At 54.8% G+C, this 14,178-nt stretch overlaps 2 protein-coding genes across 11 annotated transcripts in view; one reads left to right on the top strand and one right to left on the bottom strand.

Moving 5' to 3' along the window:
- The window catches only part of ATXN2 (ataxin 2), a 43,665-nt gene extending 37,736 nt beyond the window's left edge, over nt 1–5,929 (top strand). For all 8 annotated transcript variants that reach the window (XM_077308157.1, XM_077308161.1, XM_077308158.1 and 5 more), the window contains 4 exons: nt 2,300–2,445; nt 3,311–3,538; nt 4,373–4,544; nt 5,218–5,929. In XM_077308157.1, coding sequence (XP_077164272.1) covers nt 2,300–2,445; nt 3,311–3,538; nt 4,373–4,544; nt 5,218–5,246 — 575 coding nt within the window. In that variant the 3' untranslated portion in view covers nt 5,247–5,929. The remainder of the gene's footprint in view (nt 1–2,299; nt 2,446–3,310; nt 3,539–4,372; nt 4,545–5,217) is intronic.
- Nucleotides 5,930–5,995: 66 nt separating this feature from the next.
- The window catches only part of SH2B3 (SH2B adaptor protein 3), a 36,737-nt gene continuing 28,554 nt past the window's right edge, over nt 5,996–14,178 (bottom strand). For 2 of the 3 annotated variants that reach the window (XM_077308166.1, XM_077308167.1), the window contains exons 3-8: nt 12,330–12,431; nt 11,847–11,938; nt 11,422–11,507; nt 9,904–10,118; nt 7,699–8,074; nt 5,996–7,548 (exon numbers count right to left, since the gene is read on the bottom strand). In XM_077308166.1, coding sequence (XP_077164281.1) covers nt 7,325–7,548; nt 7,699–8,074; nt 9,904–10,118; nt 11,422–11,507; nt 11,847–11,938; nt 12,330–12,431 — 1,095 coding nt within the window. In that variant the 3' untranslated portion in view covers nt 5,996–7,324. Of the gene's footprint in view, nt 7,549–7,698; nt 8,075–9,218; nt 9,391–9,903; nt 10,119–11,421; nt 11,508–11,846; nt 11,939–12,329; nt 12,432–14,178 lie in introns of those variants that run through there. The other variant, XM_077308168.1, reaches the window with a different exon arrangement.

Consider the following 14,178-nt stretch of genomic DNA (forward strand, 5'->3'; position numbering starts at 1 on the left):
GAAAAGGCGAGAGCTGAGGTGATTAAATTTCTGGCTGGGATTCCTCTACGTAATTGTGATCTTCTGGCTCTCCCAAAGTAATTTATCCCTCGTAGCCTATTCAAGTGAACCTGAAGACTTTGGCCGAGTCTCTCAGAGGCTTTGCTATGGAAAAAGAGGTTTTGTTGATCTGCAGATTGTAGCAGGAACCCCAGGGTTCCTCTTGACTGCAGCCGTTAGGAGTTGCAGGCACAGATGAAATAAACAGTAATGACAATATTGCAAGAAAGCCCCCAGTGTCGGCTAAACGATAACTCCAATATTGTGTCCAGCTCTCTGCATTTTCTTACGAGCACAGTGATGTGTACTGTAGAAATTTACACTGAAGAAGTTTTAAATAGAAACAGGCTTGTTTGCTGATGCTGATTGGCTGATTGCCTGCTGTGTGAGAAAAACACAGAAGATTGACGTAGCGGTTGGTACGTCCATGCTGCTCTGAGATACAGGGAAGATTAAAGAATATCTACAAAAAAAACCCGTTGCTTTGAAGTCATTTCTGTTGAATTCACTAAGAGTGCTAATTAAATGTAGCCCATTGTGTAGCCTGCACGGGGGTTTTCCTGTGGTATTTTGTTAGGGGTTGGGCGTCCGATAGACTTTGTACTCAGCTGCCCCAGCAATGAAGCAGAGACCTGTTGCATTTCTATAGAGAGCTGCAACACAGTCTCAGTATGTGGTTTGGAGCCCTTGAAATACTTTCGACAAGCTTATTCGTTTAACAGACACCCCCCCCCCCCCTTAAAGATGGACTCCACTGTAACATGCATTTTCATAATTCTGAATGTATTTACACGACGAATGGTTTGCTTGGTGTCATTCAGACCAGGGTCAATATCCTTACTGCCATCTTACTGAGAATGGCCGTACCATGTGCTGATGATGGTTTTATTCGGCCTCTTCCCTGGATTCACGTGCAGCGCCTGTGTGCAGCGTCTAAGCTGGTGTTGAATTGGGCTGGCCCCTCCTGTTTCCTTTCTCCCCTTCTCTCCTCCTGCTCTGCCTGCTGCCCTGGTGATTTGGTCTCCTTTTGGGCTACGGGGTTATGGCAGAACTCGGACCTTCTCAGCGTTCTGCTGCCCTCTTTAAAAGCATCTCCTCCTGTTGCCGTTTCTCTTTCCTCTTGCTGTGTTGCTCAACAGAAGCACACATCCAGTCCCCAGTTATTTACTGGAAATGTGTTCGATTGGGGGGGGGGGCAGACGTAAGTGGAGCGGATCAGCTTCATCTGGTTTGGCTTGTAGCTGAGGATGTGTTCAGAGGAACAGCTGAGGCAGAGGTCATCACGGGCACATCCCCTCCTCCCCAGAAGACTTCGCAGGGGGATTCCTCTGTGAGAGACAGGAGGCCTTTCCTTCGGATGTTTCTTGTTTTTCCTCATCCTTCCGTCAACCACAGGATGTCCTGATGATTTTCCTGCAGCTCCTTGATCTTGGAGCCCTTCTCACTTGCCCAGGTCATGTTCAAAGGTCATCGTGGGGTCTGGGAACCGCTGACCACGGCAGCTGTGTGCTAGTGGCCTCGACCTGCAGCTGGGTGGAGCTTTGTGGACTGGATGAGGTCTGTGCTTGGAGTGAGACACTAGCAGAAGCTGTGTCCGGAACAGGCAATTTACAAATGACCTTTTAGTCCAGGGACAGTTTAGAGACCAGCAAGATTGCCAAGGTTTCGGCTTTCACGAGGTTTTGCCCCTTTCTCCCTGGGTCAGATACCGTGACTCTTGATATCTGCGGGACTCAAGCCTTGCCCATCTACTGCAGACCAGTGCGGGCACCCGCACTGTGAAGCATGTTTGTTTGTTCTGAGTATATCACACATCAGCATTGCGATGAAGAGATTTTTTTTCCAGGCAACTTGGAATTTTGTGGCAGTAACTTAAGGTCACAAAGTGAAGGAAGCAGAGAGGTGGTAGGATGTGAAGCTACAGGGGCCTCAGGGGTACAGATCTGTATTTATACCCCACTGCTCCATACCCACCAGTTTAGAAGCTGGCAGATCCAGGTTCATGCCCTCTCTTAGCTGTGACGGTTGGCAGAGGGCAGAGGGCTGGTCACTCCCAGTCCAGCCTCCTTCCCTCAGTCACTGGGACTGAATAGGCCTGTTGGTTGATTTAAAGGCAATTTTGAATGTCAGCCAAATGAGGATTTCAGGCCTGCAGTAAGAAACACACCAGAGGCAGTGGGGGGAGACGCTGCGGACGGAGGGGTGGGCTGTCTCTGCTGGCGCTCAAGTCTCCGTTTTCTTTCCCCTCCTTCCCTCCCAGTCTCTACTGGCTCCCTTGCACAGCAGTATGCTCATCCCAGTGCCACTCTGCACCCGCATCCACCACATCCGCAGCCTTCTGCCACACCCACGGGGCAGCAGCAGAACCAACATGGAGGGAGCCACCCGGCTCCCAGCCCAGTGCAGGTAAGGTGGGCAGCAGGAAGCTGGTGTGAAAGACGGGCCTGTGTTGGGGGGTGGGGGGGGCTTGATCGTGGCAGAGGGCGTGCACCTGGCTCTTGCGCAGCACACTGGATTTATTCTGCTGGTCTTTGATAGCACGTTAGTAGGACTTGGTTCACAACCCATCTCTAAACGACTCTGCTGGTGCCCCTGGAAAAGAATGCTCAGCCACGATTAGTCACCCTGCCGGACCCAGGTTTGCTGCAAGGCAGAGACCAATGTGTTTTTTAAAATAATTTTTGCACCATCTTTTAGTGTAAAACTGCTCTTTGCACAAGCATCCCACTGAAAAGAGAAAGGCTAGCAGAAGTATTTTTTGAAATTCTGTCTTTTAAAAACGGCCAATTCTTCTAATTTGTGCCTTGTAATCTATGTTCTAATCTTGGTTTTTGAACGAGTATATTTGGAGGCCTTGCCAACCTGGCTGTTGCGCTGTCAGCCTCTGAAGAGGTAGGGCAGGACGAGGGAGTTTTAAAGAAAGGAGCAGGATCCCAGCCGGCCACCAACACGAGGCAGTGACTCTTGCCCCAAGGGGGTGGCCCGATAGACCAGTCACCCTCACGCCTTAAAAGGGGACAGGCAGGTGCCCCCGAGATGGCTCCACTTATCCATAATGGTGAATTTGACAGCCGATGCACAGCCAAGCGGCTTTCTGGCACGAGGGGGCCTCGTTGTGTCGCACCTTCGACTGGCGGCTGCCACATGTGGGAAATGGAGACACGACACGGGCTTTGCCCACCCAGTGAGGGCAGGAAGTGGCAGTCCTGTGGCCGATGCCAGGAGGGGTGGGGGGCACTGTGTGAGGATCCCTTTCCCGCTCTCTCTGCAGCCGCATCAGCACCAGGCTGCGCAGGCCCTGCACTTGACAAATGCACAGCAGCAGCCGGCCATCTACCACACCGGCCTGGCGCCAACTCCTCCCTCCATGACCCCGGGCTCCAACGCACAGTCTCCGCAGAGCAGCTTCCCAACGGCACAGCAGACCGTCTTCGCCATCCATCCTTCCCATGTCCAGCCGGCCTACACCAACCCACCACACATGGCCCACGTCCCCCAGGTAACCAACCGCCTCTCAAGGGACCCCGTGGGAACCATTTCCCCTTCTCTTGAGCTCTCTGCAGCCAGCTAGTTTGGATCTGAGGGAATCTCTGCCCAGGGGCGTGGGCTTGGGAGTGCTTGGGAGTCCTGTGGACTTGGCACGTGTGAGTTGCTAAAATTATACGGAGGACGCTGGTGACAGGTGGGAGTCAACTTAGGCTCAAGCCAGGGTAACGGAGGGAGGCCGGGACATTCTATGCTCATAGCTGGCAGGGGCTGTGGCACATGCAGAGGGAGATGGAGCCTGCTCCTAAAATGAGTAGCCAGGTGGTGGAGAATAGGCGGTCACTCTCTTCCAACAGCCCCACTATTCTGGCGGAGCCTGCTGGGGAGGGGAAGCCAGTTGGCACGGCCAGATGGGCCTGAGGGGCAGAAGTCACCAGCCAGCGGCGCTTGTGCCACTCCTGGGCTCGTGTTAACTTGCCTGCCAAGGAAGAGATGTCCTCTTGTTTCATTTTTGGGTTGAGCTTGAAGTCATCCCACAGGGAAATCAAAGTCAGCCTTTGGCAGGCCCATTTGGTCACTCTGGCCTCTGTGGAGCTTGGGCAGCTGACTGACTTGGGGCCAGCACGTGCCTTCTTAGCCCCATGTCTTCTAGTCTGACCCTGGAGCCTGGCCAGGAAGCCCCCCTGCCCCTTCAGGGTTATCTGTATAATAATCTCAGCCACAGACGGGAAAGCCTGAAAACAAGAGGAACTCATTCAGTGGCCTTGTGGCCTCTGCTGCAGCCGCTCCAGGGCCGTAGCTGTGGCCGAGTGCTGGCCTCCCCTCGCGACCTTGTTTCTTGCTCCAGGCCCATGTGCAGTCAGGGATGGCTCCTTCGCATCCGACTGCTCATGCTCCAATGATGCTCATGACGACCCAGCCGCCGCCCGGTGGAGCTCAGGCCGCCATTGCGCAGAGTGCCCTGCAGCACATTCCAGTTTCGACAGCAACACACTTTCCCTACATGACGCATCCTTCAGGTGAGAGAGCCTGGGAGGGGGAAGAGAGTGTGCGTGTGTGTGTGGGGGGGGGGGGCAGGTTTTCAGATCTGGGCCTCAAAGCACAGATAGTTTATGCCCTCCCAAACACCAGTGCTGGGTCAGTTTGGTTGGTCCTCATCAAAAGATTCATACGGATTTCATCCTGGTTTTGGGATTTCTGCATAAAGCAGTGTGGCTTTGCCACTTGTCCCCGAGATGCCGTACTTTGTTTGGAGCCCTATATGTTACAGGAGGCCTGTCTTCTCTCCTTCCCTCCATTGAGATGTCTGGGGGTGTTAGGTACGGCTAGCAAAGCAGCTTTAACAAAAGCTCTTAGAAAACATGTCTCTTGTTATCTCATGAAATCCCTTTTCTTTCCCTTGTCCCCTCCTGGAGATTGAGACATGGGCCTTGGGAGGCTGGTTTGGCCCAAAGCTTTTGAAAAGGAGCATTCTCCTAGGCTCGTGTCGTTTGGATTTGGGGCTGGGAAGGTCCCTGGTCCTTGCAAACAGCTTGAGTACTAAACCTGCATTTGGGGGGGGGGGGGGGGTGGCGGCCATAGCTCTCCAAGAGCTCGCCTAGAGGCAGGCCATGTCCTGATTAGCTCTGGAAATGTCCTGGCTGGGCTTGCAGTTGTCTCTCTCACGTTGTCTTCTCTCGCCTTCCTTTCCAGTACAAACCCACCATCAACAACAACTGTAAAGCTGAACTGCAGCAACTGTGAGGCTGGATCCCTTTTTCTTTTTTTTAGGCCAAAAACCTTCCTTCTGCTTCTACCGACTGAGAAGCACAGAAACAAAAACGAAACAAGACGGGAAAAAAAAATACTCGTATTTCACTTATTGTTCTTTGAGAGGGGGAAAAATTCTTGTAACATCCGGCAGGAATGCTAACAGCTCACCCTGCAGTGGGAGAAATTTGGACTGAGAATAAGCATGTAAAAACCTTGTGGGACAATTCCATAATTCCATGTGTTGTGTCAAAAAGAAAAAAGGGCCCCCCGCCCCCAGTTCCACTCGCAGGAGAAAAAAAAAACTGGAAAAGCTATTTATTTTTTAAAACAACCCTTCCAGAGTTATGAATTCATCTGTTAGAGAAAGAAGAAATGAGAGTGATTCTTGCTGCTATTCTCACAAAAAAAGAAATCAAGACAAAAATCCCTTTTACTTCTAACTAAACTTGAAAGAGGTTCGTAAAGGCAAATTCTAATCGTCAAACAGATACGGATTTATTATTTATAAAATCATGTTTGATGAGGGGGAAATCACAGCCGCAAGGCAGTGGTTGGTGTAACTTCTAAGTTAAGAGGAAACTTTTACTTTGTAGATAATATAAAATAAAAACTTTAAAAAAAATTAAAAAATAAAAAAAGTTTTAAAAACTGACCTCCCGTCCGGTGTCTGCCTGGTTCTAATAGGTCAGCTGCACTAACTGTCACCAGCCACTGAGAATCTCTAAAAACGGTTTATTTACTGCAGGCGCAGATCTGTGTCTTTAATAGTATTCAAGAATAAGTTACACATACAACACATACAGAAACAATAGATAGAAAAATTCTATTATACATGATTGCAAAGAGGAAGTGCTTCACACACACACAATGTGTGTAGTTCTTGAAAGGCTTCTTGTTTTGTCATTTGTTTAAAGTAGCAAGCTTGTTATCTGCTGTGGTTGATTCTCAGTTTTAAGAAGGTGGAGATTGGCAACGGGGTAAGTTCTACAGCTGGTTCCTGGTAAAGCCATTGATTTGACCGGCCGGAGGCTCAGGGGACAACCGATGAAGACGCAGGCTCTTGTTCTCTGTGGCATGTCATGTTCCAATCTGCTGGCAGGGTGGCTGCCCTTGCTCTCAGCTTCCCCAAACGGCTTAGCATGCAGAGAATTAGTGTGTTTAGCAGTACGATCTGACAGGTAAGGGATTTTTTTTTGGGGGGGGGAGATTTGAGCACTTACTCATTAGAAGACCCTCTTGAGGTAAGCAAACAGTTTTGCAGAAAAGTAGGGCTTAAGTAGGGACCAAAACTGTACATAACAAGCTTGCTACTTTACCCCTAAATCTGTGTCCTAAAAAGAGTCATACAAATGAGCCCTGAAAACTGAGGCGTAGAGCCCTAGCCCGGAGTGTTTTACCCAGGAGTGACCCACACAGCAGTCAATAAAGCTGACTTTATGGAAGCATAAATAATGTGACTCGGGTGAGAAGACGTCTGTCTTCGGGGGGGGGGGGCTTCTAAAGACGTGTTTTTGCAGAACTCTATGAGCCTTCCAAGTACAGAAATTGGGGGTGGGGGGTGCTACTTTTCCACACCAGCTTCTCTCTGTCCAATGGGACCCTCTCCCCTGGACCCAGCAGCTAACAGTTCCGACACCCTCCTGGCAGATGGATGCTACTTTAAAAATTTGCGCTGGGAGAGGCGACGGCTCAGCCCCAGAGCATCGGATTGGCACCCAGGTAGCTTCTGGTTCCACTCCCGGCATCCCCAGTGGGAAAGGCCTCAGCTCCAGAGGAAAAGCCACCGGGGGCTCAGTCAAGGCCAACAGAGGTGGCTGGATGCGAGCCAGGAAGGCAAGAGGGGGCAGCCGTGACTCAAAAGCCAACCCAGCACCATTCACAGTAGGTGGGGCCAACCTGTGTCTCTCCATCTGTCCACAGACTACAATGACCATGAGCTCTTGCTAACAGTCTCATGGTAATCGTCGTCTATGGACATCTGAGGAGACAGCGCTTGGCCACCCCTAATTTAGAAGGAGTGAGACGGGTGGCTCCTTAGCTGGCACCATCAACTCCGAAGTTGCTCTCTGCCGTTAAGGCCGGGGGGGGGGGTGAGAAAGCCCTCGGAGGGACCCTGCTGGTGGTCCCACTTGTGATAATGCCTCATGAAAGAGCCACGGAGGTCTCTCGGCACGGGCAGTGGAGACAGACGCAGCAGACGGGCACCCGGCCAGTGTTCCTGCCACCTGTGCGACTGGCCCCCTCCGCACTCCCCCAAAGACCAAAATTTGCCTGCAGCAAAAGAAGGATGTGCAAAATCAGGAAGAAGAATGCACGGGGGGGGGGGGTCTGCCTGAAGACCTGGCCCTGTAACAGGCCAAATCGGGGGGCCACCCTCCCCCTCCCCCCGGCATGGTGGAGGGAGCCTTCACTCTAGCTTACCAAACGCCAAGAGTCCTGTGCAAAAGCAGAGGGGGGAGAGACTAGCTTGTCCCACTGGGTCAAAGGGGGGTGTACTGGTTGTTGACCGCTCGCAGATGCCCCCTGCCTTGGGAGTCCATCTCATAATCGCTGTCCCACGGGCGGTGTGCGGCAGGGGTGCCGGGCGGCCCCGACAGGCTCCCTCTGTGCCACAGGCTCCCTCGGGCCAGCTCCTCTGGCGGGGGCACCAGGTGGAAGATCTGCTCCTCGGAGGACGCGTGGGCAGGGTCGTTGGCCGCGTGGAGCTGTGGACAGCTGGCAGGAGCCAGCTGGACAAGGCTGAAGTCTGGGCCGCAGCGGTGGATGGAGGACGACGGTGGGACGAGGGTGCCGGAGCCTGCAGGGGGGAAGAAGAGGGGAGAGATCCTTCTTCGCTTGGTGCCCACGAACTCGGGGATTCAACCAAAATCAGTCTCTGAAGCCAAGTCACCCGATAAAACATACAGAGAGATAATTAATAAATTCCCACCCATTTGGGAAACCCTTCTGGCCGGCAAAAACCTTGGCTGAGAAAGCCCGGCCCAGAGAGACACGCCCCTTAAGGAATGCGGTGGCAGGAAGCTGCGTTCTGCACCCGGCACACGCGCAGGGCCCCTGCATGCACCCAATCCTGGCCCATTTCTGGGGAAACAAACAGAGGCCCTGCCTGGTCTTGGGTCTCTCTCCGCCCACGGTGTGTCGGATGCAGCCCCTCTGCCTCCGGTTTCCCCGAGGCCAAAGGGCTGTACCTTTTCTCAGCTCTTCTGGAGCTTGCCGACCACGCTGGGCGAGGCTGGGGCGGCTCTGAAGAGGCCGCCTGTCCTGGGATGCCCGGCTGGCCTGATTGCATCAGGAAGGGAGACTAGCAAGGATGGCCACACAGAGGAAGGGGATGGCCGACCACGGCTGCTTGTCTCTTGCCTTGAGGTCTAGGAAGCCGAGCCGGGTGGGACCAGGGTGGCTGTGCAGAGGCAGGCAAATGGCGCGGCGCCTCTGCCCGTCTCTTGCCTTGCAAACCCTGAGGGGTCGCCCTGAGACACTTGCGGCCTGGCGAGAGACTCTGGGCCTTCCTCCTTTTGCCCACCTCCTTTTTGACCAAAGCATCTTTCCTGCCCCTTTTCCACCCGTAGCCCATTTTCCTAACGTGCAGACTGAGAAACGGAGCCGCATCTCCCTTGCCCAAGAGAAGAGAAGCCGGCTGGCTCTGCTGAGTCCTTCAGCCAAAGCAGCTTTGCACTGGTTGTAAAGGATCCCATTGCAGACCCACAAGCGCCCGGTGGCCAGTCCCACGGGGGGGGGGGGGGGTCCAGGGAGCTTCCGGTTCCCTCCTGAGCAGTCCACGGGGGGGGGGCAGTGCATGGGGGCTGCTGCTGAGGGAGCAAGAGGGGCTTTCCGCCCCAGGGACTGGGAACCAGAGGGGCTCTCTGGCGTGGGGGCCGAGCACTCGCCCTCGCTGCCTCGCTGGCCGCAGACTGTCCCGGTTCCCCGACGGGCCCCCTCACCTTGGGCGTGGGGGACGACCACCATGTAGCTCGACAGCCGGACGTCACAGGGGGCCCCGCATTCCAGGGGGATGGGGTACCGTTGGAAATGGAGCAACATGTCCACGACGGAGGGGAAGTGGAGGTGCTGGATCCGGCACTGGCCACGCTCCGTCAGCGAGAGCCGCAGGTGCTGCCGAGAGAGTGGCGGGGGGGGGGGGAGATTACCAAACCGGGACTAGCTCTGTGCAGGGAGGGGCAGGCCCCGTTCCTCCTCCTTTCCCCCTGGGAAGCTCCCTTTCAAGACCCCACATCCCTGGTTTCCGTTACAATCTAGATCTCCCTGGCTGACTCCTGGGGCTGGGAGGAGATGGAGAAGTCCATGGCTAGACCTCGGCTGGTGTTCAAGGTGCCCCAGACTCGATACGGGTCCTGTTTCCCTTCAAGCTAGAGGCCTGGCTTCCCCCCACAGTTGTCTGGATTTCCACGATGTCCCTCGATTCAAACACCGGAGCTAAAGGCGACCTGGAGACCCCCGGGCTAAGCGTGCCGCCTACAACTCCACCAAAGAGAGCCAGCTCTGCGGATGTGGCCAGGAAAGGGGGAGGAACGGGCTCCCTGCATGGTCCTCCCTTTACCTGCTGGTGCAGCTGCAGAGAACGGGACATGCACCCCCCCCCCCCGTCCTTGCCGGCAGGGCCCTCACCTTTGCTCTCCCCTGGACGTTGAAGGTGAGGACGTATTCTCCCCGGCGGGTTTCGCTCTGCCGGATGAGGAAGACCCCGTGACCGTCAAGTCCTCGCAGCTGGACCAGCTGGGCGGCTTTGACTCGGGAGATGGGCCCGTGGAACCAAGGGTACGACGACAGGTACTGCTCGGTCTTCTGGCAGGGCTGATCGGGCGGGGCTGGCTGCGTCGCACCTGGGAGGGAGGGAGGGAGGGAGGGAATTCACAGCCCTGTCAGTAACCAGATGCCTGGGAGAGTCCTGATCCACTGGGGGACCAAACCCAGAATGCCAGACGCCAAGCAAGAGGTCAACTGTCCAGCAGGTCAGCCGTTCTGTTTGGGAAGGGCAGTGGGCAACCCGTTCCAGCTCAGGGGGCGCCAGTGGGGCTTGGGGAGTCTGGGACTGGGTCTTCCTCTTTTCCTGCTGCCCCTGACTCTCCCTAGCTCTGCTGTCATTTCCAGTGACTCCTCCTGTGATCAGAGCAGGGAGGGGGCAGCTTCCACGTTGCCATTTCAACCCCTAGGGAGAGCAGGTGTCCTGGTGCCCCTCAAGTGTTTTAAGCAGGGCCAGAAGCAGGCGGGGGTTTTGCCCAGCGAGGTTCAGCACAAGGATCTGCGCAGTGTTATTAAAGCGGAGTCTTTTTGTGGCTGGCTCCGCCTCCTGCGCCAGCCATGTTGTAGCTGGGCCTACTCTGCCTGCCAGCCCAAACGGATTGGGAGTCCCTTTGGGCTGGACAGAACCGGACTTATTTGTATCTAGGAAACTGATGAGTCAACTATGTTCCTGATGGAGTTCAAGGGGGCTCACAACTCAGGTAAAACGAAATAAAATACGTAAAAACAATTATTTTGAATCACAATTCACAATTCAGGGCTGCTAGAAAACTTAACCAAATAAGGTTCAAACTACAGACTTCTTCTCCGGAAGATTAGGGATGCACTCCCGTAATTGTGGGGGCTGCCACTGAAAAGGCCCCCTCTCGTGTCCCTGCCAAATGCATGCAAGCCAGAGTAACATTTTAAAAGAGTCTTTGCACTTTGGTGAGCTCTCAGCAGATAACCTGCACCTGCTTCTAGAAAGTTTGACAGGCTGGACCTAGTTCTGGGTTCCTGGAGAGCCAGCGCGGTATGGTGGTGAAAAGTGGCAGCTTCTAATCTGGCGAGCTGGGTTTGATTCCCCACTCCTCCACATGCAGCCTGCTGGGTTACCTTGGGCTAGTCACAGTCCTGATTACTGTTGTTCTGATCAAGCAGTTCTCTCAGAGCTCTCTCAGCCCCACCTACCTCCCAGGGTGTCTGTTGTGGGGAGAGGAAGGTAGAAGTGGTTGGAAGCCACTTTGGGACTCTTTCAAATAGTGAAAAGTGGGGTACAAACCCCCCAGCTCTTTTTCTTCTTTGTCTTTTTGCTGAAAGGGGCCAGAGGGAGGCCACCAACCGCCCAAGCCCACCCAGGCCCCCCGCAGTGCTGGAAGGCCCAGAAGCTGGTGCTGCAGGTACCTGGGTTCAGAGAGTCGAGGCTGCTGTTTGTGGGGCTTGTGGTCAGTGCTTCCGAGGGAGACTCGGAGTTCAGTTCAAGATCTGACCTGAGAAAGAGAGAGAGAGACGGTTGGGACACTATGCACCATCTCAGAACAGCACGTGGCGTTCGTGACACTCTTTGTGTGGGTGTCTATGAATTAAAGGCCTCCAGCCCGTCTGACCCTTAACAGCCAAAGGAGGGGCTCATGGGAATTGTAGTCCACAGACCTCCAGAGAGCCACAGTTTTGCCACCTTTGCTCTGGAGCATCTGAGATTTCTCCTGGCATTGCACACACACACCGAAACTTTATCTTGCTGAATTTAACAAGCAAACAGAGATTCTCTGGAAGTTTAAATTCTGCCGGGCTGTCCGACACACCCACAAGCCCAAGCAAGGCCTTACCCCCGACGGAGGCGATCTTTAATCTCGGACATCCAGGAATGCAGCTGCTGCTCCTCTCCGGCCTCGAAGATGATATCTGTGGAGGGGTCCACCTGGGGAGGGGGCAAGGGGGGGCAGGAAAACACGTCAGAAGGGAGGCAACAACCTCTGGGGCGGCCAACACGTCTCGCCCACAAGGGGTCTGCCAGCCAGGCCCCCTCGGTCGGATTCCCGTGGACCCAAAACCAGGCGTGGCTCCGACTGAGCTCATCTGACGCCCACCTCAGTGGTGAGGGCACCCAGCACCTGCCCGTAGCAGCCTCCCAGGAGCCTCCTCTGCATCAACGGCAGGACCCAGGTGGTTGGAACTGGGCCTCCAGAAAACTGGGCCTCCAGGTCAAAGGCTGCTGCAGGGGAAATTTGGGGCTGCCCCTCCCTTCCCCTCCCGGCTTCGGAGGGGACCGCTGGGCACACGTGGCCAAGCACAGCCCATCTCCTCCTTACCTTAAGCACAAAGGTGTGGATGTTATCCGGCATCTCCAGGCGAGTGCAGCGTCGGATCTGCTGGATGGCTGAGCAGGCCGCCTGCAGCTTCGGCTTTGAGCACTGCAAGAAGAGGCAGGAGAAACCACGCGTGAGCCTACAGGCGCTTCACCCCAGAGGCTCTGGACTGCAAGCTAAACAGGAGCAAACAGGGTGGTGCAGCAATAAAGAAGGCAAACGCAGATTTGGGCTGTATCACATCAAAATCACAAGGCGTCATAGTCCTGCTGTATCCCGCCTTGGCCAGACCCCACCTGGAGGGCTGTGTGCCGTTCTGGAGGCCGCCCTTCAAAAAGGAAGTGGATAAAATTGAGAGGGTGCAGAGCAGAGCAACAAGGAGGATCCAGGTCGCCTGGGGGCCAAGCCCTGTGAGGGAAGGCTGAGGGACTTGGGAAGGTTCAGCCTGGAGAAGAGGTGGGCGAGAGGACCCAGGACAGGAGGCGTCTCTTGATGTATCTGAAGGGTTGTCGCTTGGAGGGGGGCATGGAGCCGTTCCTGTGGGCAGCATAGAATCATAGAGTTGGAAGGGGCCCTACAGGCCATCTAGTCCAACCCCCTGCTCAACGCAGGATCATCCCTAAGCATCCTAAAGCATCCAAGAAAAGTGTGTATCCAACCTTGGCTTGAAGACTGCCAGTGAGGAGAGAACCTGCAGTAATGGCTCTAAAGTACATGGAGAACTAAAAAAGCTCCCTTGACAAAGAAAAAGCATTCTGCACAGGCTCAGAGGCACTCTGCCATGACACTGTATTCCTATCCCCCTCTCTCAACTGGCTTGCTTCTTGAGACGTCTTACAAGGGGATACCATAAGCAAAGACGATATTGAAATCTGTGCATCCAATTAAAAGAAGACACAGATCATAAAAGCCAGCAGGACTTCTAGGCATGTGCAGAGTGCCTTGACTTTGTGAAGAGGGCGAACCTTTTCCTCTTGGGATGTGCCGTGAAGTTTGGGGCCCCAGGGAGCCAGATGCCCCGGAAAGGTTTTGCTACTCAGGAGGCAACCAAGGTGGGGGGAGGCCGGCTTGACTGGCAGCGATAGCCCCCCCCCCCCCCCGACAGTGAGCAGGCAGCCTTGCAAAGGCCTGTGGGTACTCAAAGAAGAGCCTGAGAGCAGCCAGTCTGCAAAGAGTCCATGGCTCTGCGTCCACCCAGGACTGGCAACTGGGCAGCAGACGGACAGCAACTGACTGGGAACAACGGACTGGCAGGGTGGCACAGTTCATCTGCCACTGTTCCTGATCAGCTGTGTCACTTGTCTCTCCTGGTACGCAGGCCACGGCGGGAGTCTGCAGATCTCTCTGCTGCGGCTTCAATTCCCATGAAACAACCCCCCCACACACACACACACACAGGTTCCCTTCTGGTCCTCCAAATGGACTGAGATGAGGCATCAGTGGCCACCCACCCGCCTCCGTTCTTAGCCGCTGTGCCAGGAAACAGCGCCAGGATGCTCTTAGCCCCCAGCCCTGGGCAGCCATCACGTTAGGGAACGGAGGCAGCTGGGGAAGGAAGGAGAGAAATTAGAAGCAGCCCTGACCCTCGGGCAAGGCTCTCGGAGGCACCACCCCCCCCCCCGGTCTCTGCCCTGCTCACCACAATGGGCAGGGTAGAGCCCAGCTTCTGAGATTTGGGCAAACTTCAGAGCCCAGCCCAGCTTGAGATTTGGGCAAATGAGACTCCCTTTGTCAAGCTGACCGGGAGGTCACGAGGGGCTTTCGAGACCCCTTTGGGCCAGATGCTCTCGCTAGAGCATTCAGGACCCAAATTCCATGTTGGAGCGCCACAGTCGTGGCCACTGGGCAGGCC

This window comes from Paroedura picta, chromosome 13 (assembly GCF_049243985.1).
Source record: "Paroedura picta isolate Pp20150507F chromosome 13, Ppicta_v3.0, whole genome shotgun sequence".
Classification (NCBI taxonomy): Eukaryota; Metazoa; Chordata; class Lepidosauria; order Squamata; family Gekkonidae; genus Paroedura; species Paroedura picta.